General features: G+C 39.7%; 1 protein-coding gene across 12 annotated transcripts in view; it reads left to right on the plus strand.

The window, feature by feature from the left end:
- The window catches only part of AFDN (afadin, adherens junction formation factor), a 216,269-nt gene that overhangs the window by 94,115 nt on the left and 107,722 nt on the right, over positions 1-14,432 (plus strand). For 8 of the 12 annotated variants that reach the window (XM_084624826.1, XM_084624831.1, XM_084624836.1 and 5 more), the window contains exon 9: positions 6,719-6,763. The exons of the other annotated variants lie outside the window; for them this stretch is intronic. In XM_084624826.1, the coding sequence (XP_084480952.1) occupies positions 6,719-6,763 (45 nt within the window). The remainder of the gene's footprint in view (positions 1-6,718; positions 6,764-14,432) is intronic. 12 annotated transcript variants of the gene reach the window in all.

The raw sequence follows: 14,432 nt of genomic DNA on the forward strand, positions 1-14,432 counted from the left end.
GAAAATTTTAATGCTTCCCAAAGATTTAAAATGTACCTATAAACTGTTCAGTATTAAAAAAGAAAGCATAAACTGGAGTTTTGTTTGGATTTTTGGATGCCAAACTTGACAGATGCATCACTGTATTTAGATTCTTATACATTTTTATCACCTTTTAACACCACCTCTGTAGATGTCTTTCAGTATACAACTTAATATGAAAAGGTAGTTGTACATAGGGTTGCCACCTTAAGCAGAATAAATTGAGGCTTTCATAGAAATTTATTCCTTTTATGCTTTACAAGTGTATAGATTGTGTACCTATTTTACGCTTCAGCAGATTGGTAGAAGTAGTAATCATGTAATTGGTTCTACCGTAACACAACTTCTTTCAAAAAGTCTGTTGCTAAAATTTGAATTACCTAATTTCTTTGACATATACTGCAGCACACTTATTAAATCATTACTATGTACTGTGAAATATTATGCATACAAGTATACTTGTTAAAATAACTACATTTATAATACTTGAGTGTATTTCTCTGATTTTTCTTAAAAATCATTTGTTTTGTTTTCTAATATACAAAAACAATCTACATTGGGTCTCCAAATGATTAGCAAAAATGAGGTTTTATTGTGCAGATTCTGTTGCCACTGTTCAGGCTGCTCCATGGTCAACAAATAATTTTATGAGAAACATCGTGAAGTGCTGGTATCTGCTGTTTCTTCTTTGAGTGGTGTCCTTATGGGTGCTCCATGTCAGATGTTTTGTGCATTCCACGCACCTTTGATCGGAGATTTTCATTACAGTGTCCGTTCAACCTGCACATGTGCGGGCCATTGATATCTTTGTGCCCAGCACCAAAGCTATATCAGGCTGCCCTGGTGAACTGCCTTCTGGTTCCTTGTCAACTGCCTTTGCTGGTCCACTTGGTAGTTTGCCTTGGCTATTGCCGTGCTTTTTTATCTCAACTTAGCTAGCTAGTTGGTTCTTAGTTTGTAGTAGTAGTTTGTAATTTCTTTTGTTTAAAACAAAAAAAAAAGTTTTTCTTTTTGTCCCAGGAAATCCTCCCTGTTGGGGGCATGCCCGGCTCACAAGGGTTTAAATGTTTCTTCTTATTTAGAGAGGCTATCCTGATCAGCAACAGATGCTTAAAGTGCATCTGCTGCTTGGGAGAATTGCATGTTCCCCAGAAGCATAACTTCTGTTTAGTCTTCAATTCTAGGGCTTGGACTACTGATGATGGAGTGTTCCTTTTGCCCTGCTTCAGAGCTGGATCAGGAAACCTCCTTCTGTACATCACTCCCCAGGGGCCTCTAGCCCCACCTGGCACATCGCTCTCCCAGAAGGGGAAATCTCAGAGTTCTCCTCTAAACATCCTAAGAAGAGGAGCTTTAATTTTCTTCCCAAGGAACCCTCCTCAGAAAGACCTTGTTCCCTGACCTGGTCAGTAGCCTCAAATAACGTCCTTGAGGGTTGGTACTGTGGCAAAAAGCTCCTGTGGTACTGGTGAAGCAGAAAAGCCTTGCAACTCTTAAGAGGCATGATGGCATGGGAAGGGCCTGGAACTATGTACTGCAGATGGATGCTATTGGACTTAACTCCTCTCCCAACACCCCTATTGAGTTCTTTGGTACCATCTTTAAGCCTCCAGCCAAATTGGTGCCATCTGTGAAGCCCCCTAAGCAATCCAGTATGGGCCGGCAAGGACAACCATACTGATTTGTCAATGCTGCAACATCTGTTGGTACCGCAGTACCCCTCAGTGTCGCAACAATACTCAGTATCACATCATCATTTGGTGCCACAAGATTTTAGATATGCAAAGCACTTACCAGTGACTGTAGAACCAGAGTCCCCATGACCACCCTTCCTACAGGAGGAGACGGGTGGTGGTGGTTGGGGACTCTTTCCTAAGGGGGATGGAGTCATCCATCTGCCGACCAGACCCGGAGACTCAAGAAGTGTGCTGCTTGCCTGGAGCTAGAATCCAGGATGTGAAGGAGTGTTTGCCAAGACTGATCAAGATCTTGGACCTCTACCCCTTCCTACTTCTCCACGTGGGCACCAATGACACTGCCAAAAATGACCTTGAGTGGATCGCTGCAGACTACATGGCTCTGGGAAGAAGGATAAAGGAGTTTGAGGTGCATGTCGTTTTCTCATCCATCCTCCCTGATGAAGGAAAAGGCCCAGGTAGGGACCATCGAATTGTGGAGGTGAATGTGTGGTGGTGTAGGTGGTGTCAGAGAGAGGGCTTTGGATTCTTCGACTATGGGATTTTGTTCCAGGAAGAAGGATTGTTAGGAAGAGATGGGATCCACCTAACGAAGAGAGGGAAGAGCATCTTCGCAGGCAGACTTGCTAACCTAGTGAGGAGGGTTTAAACTAGGTTTGCTGGGGTGGTGACCTAAGCCCAGAGGTAAGTGGGGAAGTGGGATATCAGGAGGAAACACAAGGAAGAGGGTACAAGATGGGAAGCTTCCTGATTCATGCTGAGGAAGTAGGGCAATCAGCTAGTTATCTTAGGTGCATGTACACGAATGCAAGAAGCCTGGGAAACAAGCAAGAAGAATTTGAAGTCCTGGTGCAATCAAGGAACTATGATGTGATTGGAATAACAGAAACTTGGTGGGGCAGTTCACACGACTGGAGCACTGTCATGGATGGTTATAAACTGTTCAGGAAGAACAGGTATGGGAGGGAAGCTGGAAGAGTTGCATTGTATGTAAGAGAGTGGTATGATTGCTCCGAGCTCCAGTATGAAACTGGAGACAAGCCTGTTGAGTCTTTGGGTTAAATTTAGAGGTGAAAGCAACAAGGGTGATGTCGTAGTGGGCATGTGCTATAAACCACCGGATCAGAAGGATGAGGCCTCAAGGCTTTTTTTGGACAGCTAATTGAAGTTTCCAGATCACAGCCCTGGTTCTAATGGGGGATTTCAATCACCCTGACATCTGCTGGGAGAGCAATACAGCAAAGCACAGACAACCTACAGCATCCAAGGGCAGAGCCACTGGCTATTATTTTTGAAAATTCGTGGCGATCGGGGGAGGTCCTGGATGATTGGAAAAGGGCAAATATAGTGCCCATATTTTAAAAAGGGAAGAAAGAGAACCCCAGGAACTAAAGACCTGTCAGCCTCACTTCAGTCCCTAGCAAAATCATGGAGCAGGTCCTCAAGGAATCCATTTGGAAGCACTTAAAGGAGAGGAAGGTGGTCAGGAACAGTCAACATGTATTCATTCACCAAGAGCAAGTCATGCCTGACCAACCTGATTGCCTTCTATGTTGAGATAACTGGCTCTGTGGATGAGAGGAAAGCAGTGGACGTGATATATCTTGACCTTTAGCAAAGCTTTTGATACGGTCTCCCACAGTATTCTTGCCAGCAAGTTAAAGAAGTATGGATTAGATGAATGGACTATAAGGTGGATAGAAAGCTGGCTAGATTGTCGGGCTCAACGGGTAGTGATCAACAGCTTGATGTCTAATTGGCAGCCGGTATCAAGTGGAGTGCCCCAGAGGTCGGTCCTGGGGCTGGTTTTGTTCAACATCTTCATTAATGATCTGAACGATGGGAATAATTGCACCCTCAGCAAGTTCGCAGATGACACTGAACTGCGGGGAGAGGTAGATAATGCTGGAGGATAGGGATAGGGTCCTGAGTGACCTAGACAAATTGGAGGATTGGGCCAAAAGAAATCTGATGAGGTCCACCAATAAATCTCTAGAGCAGTGGTTCTCAACCAGGGGTCTGGATCAGGGTCCGCCAAGCCTGGCTGCCTTTAGACTTGCTACGACCCAGGGCAGAAAGCCCAAGCCCCGCCACACAGGATTACAGCCTGGGGCCCTGAGCCCCACAATCCGGGACTGAAGCCGAAGCATAAGCCTGACCAACTTAAGCTTTGTGGTGCTCTCTGTGGAATGGGGCCCCAGGCAATTGCCCTGCTTGCTTACCCCTTAACACCAGCCATGGCTTTTATATGCAGAAAAACAATTGTTGTGGCACAGCTGGGCTGTGAAGTTTTTTATAGCATGATGGGGGGGGGGGGCTTCAGAAAGAAAAAAGTTGAGAACCCGTGGTCTAGAGCTGTGCGTGGACACAAAATTTGTATCCACATCTGATCTGCAACTGTGGTCCGTGGATATAAAATGGATATCCGCAGATTTGCAGGGCTCTATAAATATTCCAGTCACTTCTCAACTCCTCTTCCAGGACACCAGTCCACTGCTGCATCCCAGTCTGAACATTCTCTGCCTCAAGGTTTAGCTCCTTGATGGGTCGCAGGGCTAGAGTTACCCTGTTCTTCAGAGGTATAGCACATATCATTATATAGTAGGAAGAATTATTCCAGATATACTTATCTTCAGAAATGGAGAAGTTTTGTTCACTGGTGTGAACTCTAGGACACTGTCCTGACTTCTGCCCCTCTTCCACTCGTTCTGGAATACCTGTTGCATCTAATGAAAACAGTACTGTCACTTAGTTCTCTTAAGTGGTGGCCCTAACAGCCTTTCAGACCACTGTTGAGGGGTTCTCCCTATTTGGTCAACCTGGAACCGCAAGGTTCATGAAAGGCCTGGGAAATCTCTTTTCACCTATAAAAGTTCCTGCCCTTTTTTGGGATCTTAATATGGTTCTTGGTCTCCTGAAGCATCCTTTGAACTGATGGTGACCTGCTCCTTATTGAATTTGTCTATGAAAACAGCCTTCCTAGTGGCTATTATCTCAGCCATAGAGATGGAGAGACTAGGGGCTTAATAGCAGACCTTCCTTTCACAGTTTTCTATGGGGATAAGGTTTCCTTATGTTTGCATCCCAGGTTCCTTCTAAAGTGTCATTTACCTGCCAGTTATCTTTCTGAAACTGTCTGAGTCCAGTGTGGAGACTGTGTTCTCTATGCTAGATGTCAGAAGGGTGTTTATCCTTCTACCTACATAGGACTAAACCATTTCATAAATCCCCAAGACTTTTTGTTTTGTTTTCAGACAGATCCAAGAACTCTGCTCTTTCTACCCAGAGGCTAACAAAATAGATTTCAGGGTGTATTATATAACTTGTTACAGTGTTGCCAGCATTCTAGCTCCTGCTGGCGTGTCGGCTCACTGGATGAGGTCACAATCTACATCTGTGACTCTCTGCTTAAAAATGTCGCAGTTGCTGAGATCTGCAAAGCTGCTCCATGGTCTTCAGTACGTACCTTCTCCAGACATTATGCTTTAGTTGATGCCTCTAGATCTGATGTGGCAGTCCTTTTCTCTGTAATGGACGCAACTCTGAAGTTCTCAGGGCAGGTCCACACTGCCACTTAAGTTGACCTAATTTATGTTGCTCAGGTGCGAAAAAGACACCCACTGCATGACACAAGTTATAGCGACATAAGCATTGTCCACGCTTCTGCTTTGTCGGCAGGAGACACTTTCCAGCTGACATAGCTTCTCCCTCTCGTGGAGGTGGAATAATTGTGCTGATTGGAGAGTTCTCTCCTGTTGGGATAAAGTGTCTTCACCAGACCCGCTACAGCAGTTGCGCCAATGTAGTACTCCCAGTGTAGATCTGCCCTCAGCGATGGAGAGAAGGAACTAAGGGCAGTTTGCCTGTGCAGCCTGTTATAGCCTCTGTGTGGGGCATGAGGATATCAACACAGCACGTGGGCATGCTGAGTGGACATTGCTAATGAAGATCTCTGATCAAAGGTGCATGCAGCACATGTGCACCTGAAGTGGAGCGCCCCTGGGGCACACATCTCGAAGAAGTACAGTTACTGCACTGGGGAGTAACTTTTTCATAGCATATCAGGGTTTTTTGTTTTATTAAATGTGTACTTTATTTTTCCAGTGTATCTTTAGTGTTTTAGCATTGTAGGGATTAAACATAGATTTTAAAACAATTTTTTTTGTTAGTATTAGTTATTTGTAGTTCTGTTTTATTGGTTATGTAATTTGGCTGTAGTGTTTGTATTTGACCTGGTTCTTTCAGTTGGTATATTTGTTCTGGAATTTGAAAGTTGAGGCGGTCTGTTAACTTTCATGAGACAAGGATGGGAAACTTTTTGTACTAAGTGATTTTTGAATCAGTTAGCCTTTTGGCTGTAGTATCCCTGTGATCCTATTTTAAATTATGATTTTACTTAAATCAGTAAAAATTCAGATAATTGCTGGTGAGGTCAGCAGAACATGTGGCACATGCCAGAATTTTTTTGAGGACTAAAGTTAATGAGATTTGTCTTTGAATTTCATAAGAAATTAAGAGTCTTATAAAAACCATCTTTTTTTGGTTCTGGTCTAAATTTTCTGCTTATGGAGCTTAGTTGTTTTAGTATTAAAATACTGTGCATCTGGCCAGTAGAACAAGACATCCAATAATCAAAAGAAAAAGAATCTTAAAATGAGACAGGTGGCAACTCTGTATACAGTTAACTAACTACAGCCTTTGCACATTGCTTGGACACTGATCTGTTGTTGGTGCTTCCTTCTAACAGCTAGTTGTTGGCTTCTTAAACAATAATAGAAATTAATCCATGCACTTACTCTGCAGGATTAAAGTCCTTGTAGGTTTTCAAGTTGAAAGAGTTAAATGCACTGCATCCTTTTAAAATTGAATAAGCATTGTCTGGCTACAGTTTCACCCTTTCCTGTCTTTTCTTTTCCTGCCTCCTTCCGCATGTTCTGCATGGTTTCTGTCCTGCTGGTGCTGCCTTCACCTGGGTCCTGTGCATGTGTTTCTAACCCCAGGGAGAAGGAATCACTTTGCCTACTACAACTATCACACTTATGAAGGTAATGCTATATTTAATACTGTTCTTTCTTCTTAGTCACTAAAAACAGTGCTGGCAAAAAAAACCAACCCCAACATTTTTTCCCAACGAATGAAAGACCATTCTTGTTTTTGAAATGGGCAGTTTATTATATGAAACACTTATTTTCCTGGATATATCAGATTAATTTTGAATAGTCTAATTACTGGTGAAGAGGTGTCAAATAGGTCTTGAATTAATCAGATACTATTAACCCAAGAGCTAAACCTTCCAGCTAAGACTCACAACTGAATTTCATAAGGCCTTTCCCTGTGGTTAAAGGGCAGCACTCTACTGTGAAGGAAAATGCTCCTTTATCCACCTTGTTGCAGAACACCAGGGGAGTGATTTTTTTTTTTTAAACCTCCTTCTCCCTCACTGTAGAGGGAAAGGATTTTTTCTTCTCAATGCTCTCTCTTGGCTCTCTGAGTCGGGGATGAAGTATTCAGTAATCTTTGCTTCTTAGGCAGATGCTCGGACCACTGGAAGAACTCTCTCTTCTGTCTTCCCTATAGAGTCCCAGTGGCAATCTTTGGTATTTCTCATATAAGCTGGATACGCTACTCCCTGCTCTGTGTGATACATCTATTAAGCAGAGCATTGATCAGCCGGACTCCAACACATAGATTCCAAGGCCAGAAAGGACCTGTTCTGATTTCCTGTTAGTAAACAAGCCATAAAACTTCCCCAAAATAATTCCTAGAGCTTATCTTTTTAGAAAAGCATCCAGTCTTTTGTTCAGCTGATTACCACCAAATCTTTTTCAGAGTCACTGCTTGCCAGGACAGAGTTGCCCCATTCTGAGCTAAGGGAAACATATCTAAACATACAGCCTTTTTGGTTGCTGCCAAAAGATATTTGAAAAAAAAATTCTAATTTAATAATTACTTAATGTAAAATTCCATGGGGAATGAGATGAGGAACCACAGCAGGGCTGCACTCAGTTACAAGTCTCCCAGTTTTAAAGCTCTGCTCATAACCTGCTGTATAAATCATTGCAGTGTTCTTTGATTCTCCTGATAATGTAACATAATATGCAGTCACAGCCTATTTTGTCAAACAGGAGAAGAGTACAAAACAAGCTTCTCAAGTAGTGCTTGCTTACTACTTGAGAAGCTACTATGGTATAACCTTTACCAATACACCATTTCCCAGTTTATTTAGCAGTTCTCTTCTTTTGTCTTTGTTCCATAGAGTACTTTAAAGACAGTAGTGTTTTTTTTATCAGCAGTGCTATTGCAGTATATAAGTGTAGTATCTTTGCTTGGGGAAATAATAATCCCCTCTGCAGACATTTGGCATCTGGTTCCATTGTTTTATGGAACTTACTCCAGTTTCACAAAGAGCATTGTCCCATAGAGTTGAAAAGCCTCATGAAATCTTGGTTGATTATAGAGAGTAGATTTCATCATGGAGGAATAACTTGTATTACAATTGCAGTTTTTCCACTCAAGCAGTTCTTTAAAATATATTTCTTAATGTAATTTTAACCAATTCCTATATTTAAGATAGCGGAAGACTCCTTTCCTTTGTTGGATCTCTTCGTATAGTAGAATCTGCTAGGCCCATCTTCATTAAGCTGTTTTACAATTTTCAAAGTCTTCTGTTTTACAGTAGAAGTTACCTCCTCACTAGGTGTGTACTATTGTCACAATCTTAGCCATCTACAAGGGCCTGGCAGACTCTATACTGACTAGATTCATGCCACAATTGCAACTACTGCCTGATAGATGGGCATTTTGCTGCCAGATGCATTCCTCACATTCTGTTGGATTGATGGGCACAGGTCATGCAGGCAACACCAGTATATTAGAAACAAAAACATTGCAGAGGAACATTACAGAGGAATGGACTGCACTGCCAACTGCAGCATCCAGGCAACACCAGTATATTAGAAACAAAAAGAATCCTAACAATTGTATTGGTCCCTTACTGGATGGAAATAGTAGAATTATCAATAATAATGCAGCAAAGGCAAACATGTTCAATAAATATTTCTGTTATATATTTGGGGAAAAAACAGATGATGTAGTCACATATAAAACTCTTTCCAGTCCACTAGTATCTCAAGAGGATGTTAAACAGAAGTTTCTAAAGTTAGACATTTTTTTAAATGAACAGGGTATATAACTTGCATCAAAGAGTATTTTAAAAGAGCTGGTTGGACCATTAATGGTGATTTTCAATGCAGTATTGGAACATCAAACAGGAATATCAAGGGTGGGGGTCCCACAGGGATTGGCTCTTGGCCCTATACTATTTAACAGTTTGAGTAATAAGTAATAATGGAAGAAAACGTAAAATCATCACTGGTAAGATTTGCAGATGAGACACAAATTGGAGTGGGGTAAATAATGAAGAGGACAGGTCACTGATACAGAATGATCTGGAGTGTTTGGTAAACTGGGAGCAAGTAAACAATATGTGTTTTAATATGGCAAAATGTAAATATGTATATATAGGAACAAAAAAATGTAGACCATACTTCCAGAATAGGAAAAGCAGTGACTCTGAAAAAGATTTGGGAGTTGTAGTGATAATCAGCTGAACATGAGCTCCTGGTGTGATGCTGTGACCCAAAGGACGAATGCAGTCCTGGAATACATAAACAGGAATCTTGAGTAGGTGTAAAGAGGTTATTTTACCTCTATATTTGGCACTGGTGCAGCTGGTATTGGAATACTATGTCCAGTTTTGGTGTCCACAATTCAAGAAGGATGTTGATGAGTAGAGGGGAGCTCAGAGTAGAGCCATGAGAATGATTAAAGAATTAGAAAACCTACCTTGTAGTGATAGACTCTAGAAGCTCAATCTAGTTAGTTTAACAAAATGAAGGTTAAGGGTGACTTGACTGCAGTCTCCAAGCATCTACATGGGTAGAAAATATTGATAGTTGGCTCTTCTGTCTTACAGAAAAAGGTATAACACAATCCAATGGCTGGAAGTTGAAGCTAGGCAAATTCAGACTGGAAATAAGGTGTAAATTTTTAACAGTGAGAGTAATTAACCAGTGGAACAACTTAGCAAGGGTCATGGTGGATTCTCTGTCACTGAAGCTTTTTAAATCATGTTTGGATGTTTTTCTAAAAGATCTGCTCTAGAAATTATTTTGGGGAAGTTGTCTGGCTTGTGGTTTATACAGGAGGTCAGACTAGATGATCACAATGGCCACTTTTGGTCTTGGAATATATGAATCAATAAAGTTAACCTGCCCGGTTTAAACAGATGTCTCTCTCCAACATTGCTTTCTGCACTGGTTTAACTAAATCAGTTTAAAATTATACCTTTAGTTAAACTGGTGCCACTCTAGTTAGCTAAATAATGATGTATATATCGAGAGTATGTAATACTGAATGGTAGTGTACTTTGTTTCAAGAGTCCGCCTTTCTCAAATTTATAAATTCACTGTGTAATATCTTTGAATTGGTACAGTTATGAAAGTGGCTATATATCAGTGGTACATTGCACTGATTTTTTTTGTAGAGTGATTAAACAAATATATGAAAATTTAGATCTAAACTAGTTTTGCAAAACAAATATTGTATGAAGTTCCATCTTTCCTTTTGTATTTTTAAACTAAAAGATCAGTGACAAAGCAGTAGGAAAGTTAATAGTGCTTTATATGTTATAAACTTACTTGTTGCTGTATTTTAATAACAAAGTATCTGTGTTGGGCATTGTTGTGGGTTTTTTAAACTGTGCAGTACATGGTTTTTACAACTGGAGCTGGTCAAAACTGGGAATTTGGGGGGAATTTGATCATGTCAGAAGAAACCCAGTTTTTTCAAGATTTCCCATGAACCAGGGACTTAAAAAAAAAAAAAAATTAGAAACCACTGAAACGTGGTGTTTCTGAAACTAAATATGCTCCCCGGATCCTGGACAAAATTAGTTCAATCGGAAATGTTTTGTGAAACTTTCAGGTTCAACAAATCAGTATTTCCAGCAAAACTAGTTCATCAGAAAATTTCCAATCAGCTCTAATTACACCTTTATCTTGTTAGGCGGTATGTTGGTAAATCACAAATGTTCATAAATGACTATTCCCTGAATAGTATTAGATGGCAAGATCACCTTTGCAGATTTTTATTACTTCAAATAATATTTGCTTTCCAGATGCTTGTGGGCACTTTGTAAAAATGTGTGCATGCAAATATGAATCTTTGAAGAAATTAATACTATTAAGGAAGTCGTAGAGAAAATATCTTATCAAGGCATTTGAAACGTGTAAAATGCCAAATTAGAAAAGATACAGTTCAATCCCTACACAGTAGTCTAGAAAGGTCTGAGCCGCATAAATAACCAAGTTTAAAATATACAAAAGCTAATTTGATCTCCCTTTTTAAGGTTTATACTTCCATGTTGGTTTATGATGTCTGTATATGCCAAGTTAGCTTTAACCAACTGCGTCTACAGTGAGAATCTGTAAGAATTTTTCTGCACACGTGCATCTCTGCTGTTGCTACTAATTGTGGCAGATGTAGTGCAGATAGGGTGCAGGCATCTTTACTACCTTATGTCTACACCAGTAAAAATTTTAAACTACACCATCACGTATCTGTATGTGTATAAAATAAAACACAGATCAGTGTTATACACTTACTTCATTGTGCACCTTCTACTACTTTACATGCAATGTGCCCAATAATGCACACATCTCCCTAGGAATTTTACAACATTTCAAAGTTGAGCTTAAAAAATAAAAAGATAGTTTTAAAATGAGTATCCTGCCAAATAAATATTTCCTTTCAGTCTCAAATGTATAATTCCCCTTTGACACACATACATCCCTCCCACTCATGCCCCGCACCTTCCCCCCAAAAAAACTGCATGGTCTGAGTTCCAGGATGAACCATATTTCCATTCTGGACAAGTGACAGGTTTAAAGTTTGATACTTTTGGCCTATTAGGGAAAGGAACAACTTTTCTTAAAATGTAAGTTTTTGGGGGCCGGGATTGTATTTTATATATGTAAACAAGACCTAACCCATTGTAATAATTAGCACCATTGGAATGGGACTGTTACAAGCTTTCCAATGAGAAATGCTGTGTTTGCTTCAGTCTGTTAAAAATCCTGAGTTAGACCTTAACGTTGTGGAATTATGATGAATGGAAAAGTACTTTTCAGAGGTTTTTAAAGTTTTATTAATTCTCGTTTTCTCTCCCTAGCAGTCTGTAAAGTTGTTCTCATGATAACTAAGACACCTGACTTTATTAGTGGATGGATTTAAAAAAAAATTGTATCAGTTATTTTTTTTAAGAAACTATAACGTATGTGGCATATGCATAGTGATATAAAAAGTTTATTGGCTTGGACACTCAATGAGTAATGAAGATTTCTGTAATTTAGATAAACAAAAACTTTGTGACTCCGTACCTTGTCTTGTGTGTTTAATTATATTTTATGGTGTGTATGTCTATGTAAGAAATACCTGACGGTGTGATATAAGGTTTCTCTAGTAAGAGTGTGTGATATGGATTCACTATTCACAAGGGATAAAGTCATGAATGAGAGATGTAGATCATCCCAAGCAAGTGCCTATGTTTATGCCTAGAGGTATTTTCTCTGTGGCATACATAACAGAAGAAATATTTTCGAGTTTTATTATTTGGGATCCTTTTTCATATCTCTCTGCATGAAAACATAGGTGTCTTTGTTAGCATGACTGAAATTCTGGCCGCAGATGAAATCAATAGCAAACTTTCATTGACTTCACTGGGGCCAGGATTTCATCCTGAGTCCAACAGTAGACGGCTCAGAGGAAGCTGTAAAAACCTTTAAGTAAACTAGCACTGCAGAATACTGAGTTATTGGTTTTTAAAACTGTGGTATTTTTAGGTGTAGAATAGTTGCCACTAGTACAGGCCTGAAACTTGCATCTTCAGGGCCTCAGTCAGGTGTCATTTGGATCTGTGGTGTTGGGAATTCTGTATTTCGGAGGAGGAGGTGGAAACACTTGTAAGTTTAAAAACAAAACTTTGTTGTTTTGAATTTTGTAATGTATAAATAAATCCTCGGGAAAAGTATTAATGGGCAGTGTGCAGGTGAGATGATCAAAGGTGTATATGATAAATCATCATGTGTGCCATTTATCACATGGATGTTGCTTCCACATTTGTGTGTGTGTGTAAAGGATTGTTTAATAGCTCTCTCAGATACTATAAATGTCTGGAGTTTTCCTTGAAACATCATAGATTTCTGTAGATTTGCTGTTGTGTAACTTTTTTACTCATTTAAATAAACAAAATGTGCACCCTTCAGAACTACTGTATTTACCAAAGTTAACATAGTAAATTTCAGTAGGATGCAGTGACTTGAATTATGAATTCCTAATATCAAACATATGGTTAGCTTTTTGCCAGTTGTGCAGGCCACATTTGAAGGAATATAAGAGGTAAATGAATGTTCTCTCATTTTTAGCACATTGTCTTGTTTCTTCTGCTGATTCTTTCATCCACCTTAACATTATTTTTTCTCTCTTCTTCTACATTATCACTTATCCCTTCTCCTGTGTCTTCCTTTTTTTGGTCTGTATGTGGCTCTCATCAGCTGCTGTGCTGTCTTCTATATGCTGGCAGTTAAGTGTAATTCATTAGTATCCTGTTACAATAAAGCACTGGCATATAGTATTTCAAAGATATGAATGTTTGTGAACTTTGCGGGCAGTGCAGACAGCAGCATAGTGGAAGTAAAGCACCTTGGATGAGGAGATCAACCTAAGAAGATGAATGTGCAAGTGAAGTGCCCTTTAAGGATATGGGCTTCTAAAACAGTCATGTATTCAGTGGTCTGCTGGTAAGGAAGAACTTGCATACCAAGAGAAACTTGAAAAGAAATTAGATCGTTTACCTTAAAGAGGTGACTAGAGGGGTGTCATAAAAATATATACACTGAGTGGTAAAGAGAAGGTAGATCAGGTGCTTCTGCTCTCTGTATTTCAGGATGCAAGATCAAGGGGATGGTCAATTAAATTTAAAGGTAGCAGATTCAAAACTGATAAAAGGAAATACTGTCTCTACACAAAGCATAATTAGACTATGGAATTTATTGCCACAAAATGTCTTTTGAAACCAAGAATAGAGCAAAAAGGGATTAGACAGTCATGGATAATAAGAATATCTGAAGTTTTGTTAATTAATATGAACAAAAAAATGGAATGAATATATGATTTCGTGATTCACGGCTTAGACCAATATCTGTTAGAGATTGGGGATGAGAGGGTAATCATCCCAAATCTGCCTACATTGCGGCTTCTTGCAACTTTCTCTGAAGCATCAAGTACTGGTTGCTGTTGAAGACTGAACACTGGGCTAAATGGATTGTGGGTTGATCTAGTCTGGCAGTTCCTGTGTTCCTAGACAGAGACCTGAAAATGTAGGTTAACAGAAGCTCCGGAATTAGGAGTGATTTTTAAGGGGCTTTCAGGAATCTTGAGAACTTAGAACTATAGAACTTAGTTCTGGACTCTGAATAAACTTTCAATTTCTGACTGATAAAATGTCAAATTAATCATGGGTGTGAAAGAATGTGGATAGACACTATACTTACCTCTTGTTTTTAGATGCTGAAGCAAGCATACATCTTTGTTGCTATAAAAGATGTGTAGTGGGGCTGTTTAAATGACATATACTCTAGACATACAATTGCTCCC

The sequence above is a fragment of the Lepidochelys olivacea genome (genome assembly GCF_965140295.1).
Source record: "Lepidochelys olivacea isolate rLepOli2 genome assembly, chromosome: 3".
Classification (NCBI taxonomy): Eukaryota; Metazoa; Chordata; order Testudines; family Cheloniidae; genus Lepidochelys; species Lepidochelys olivacea.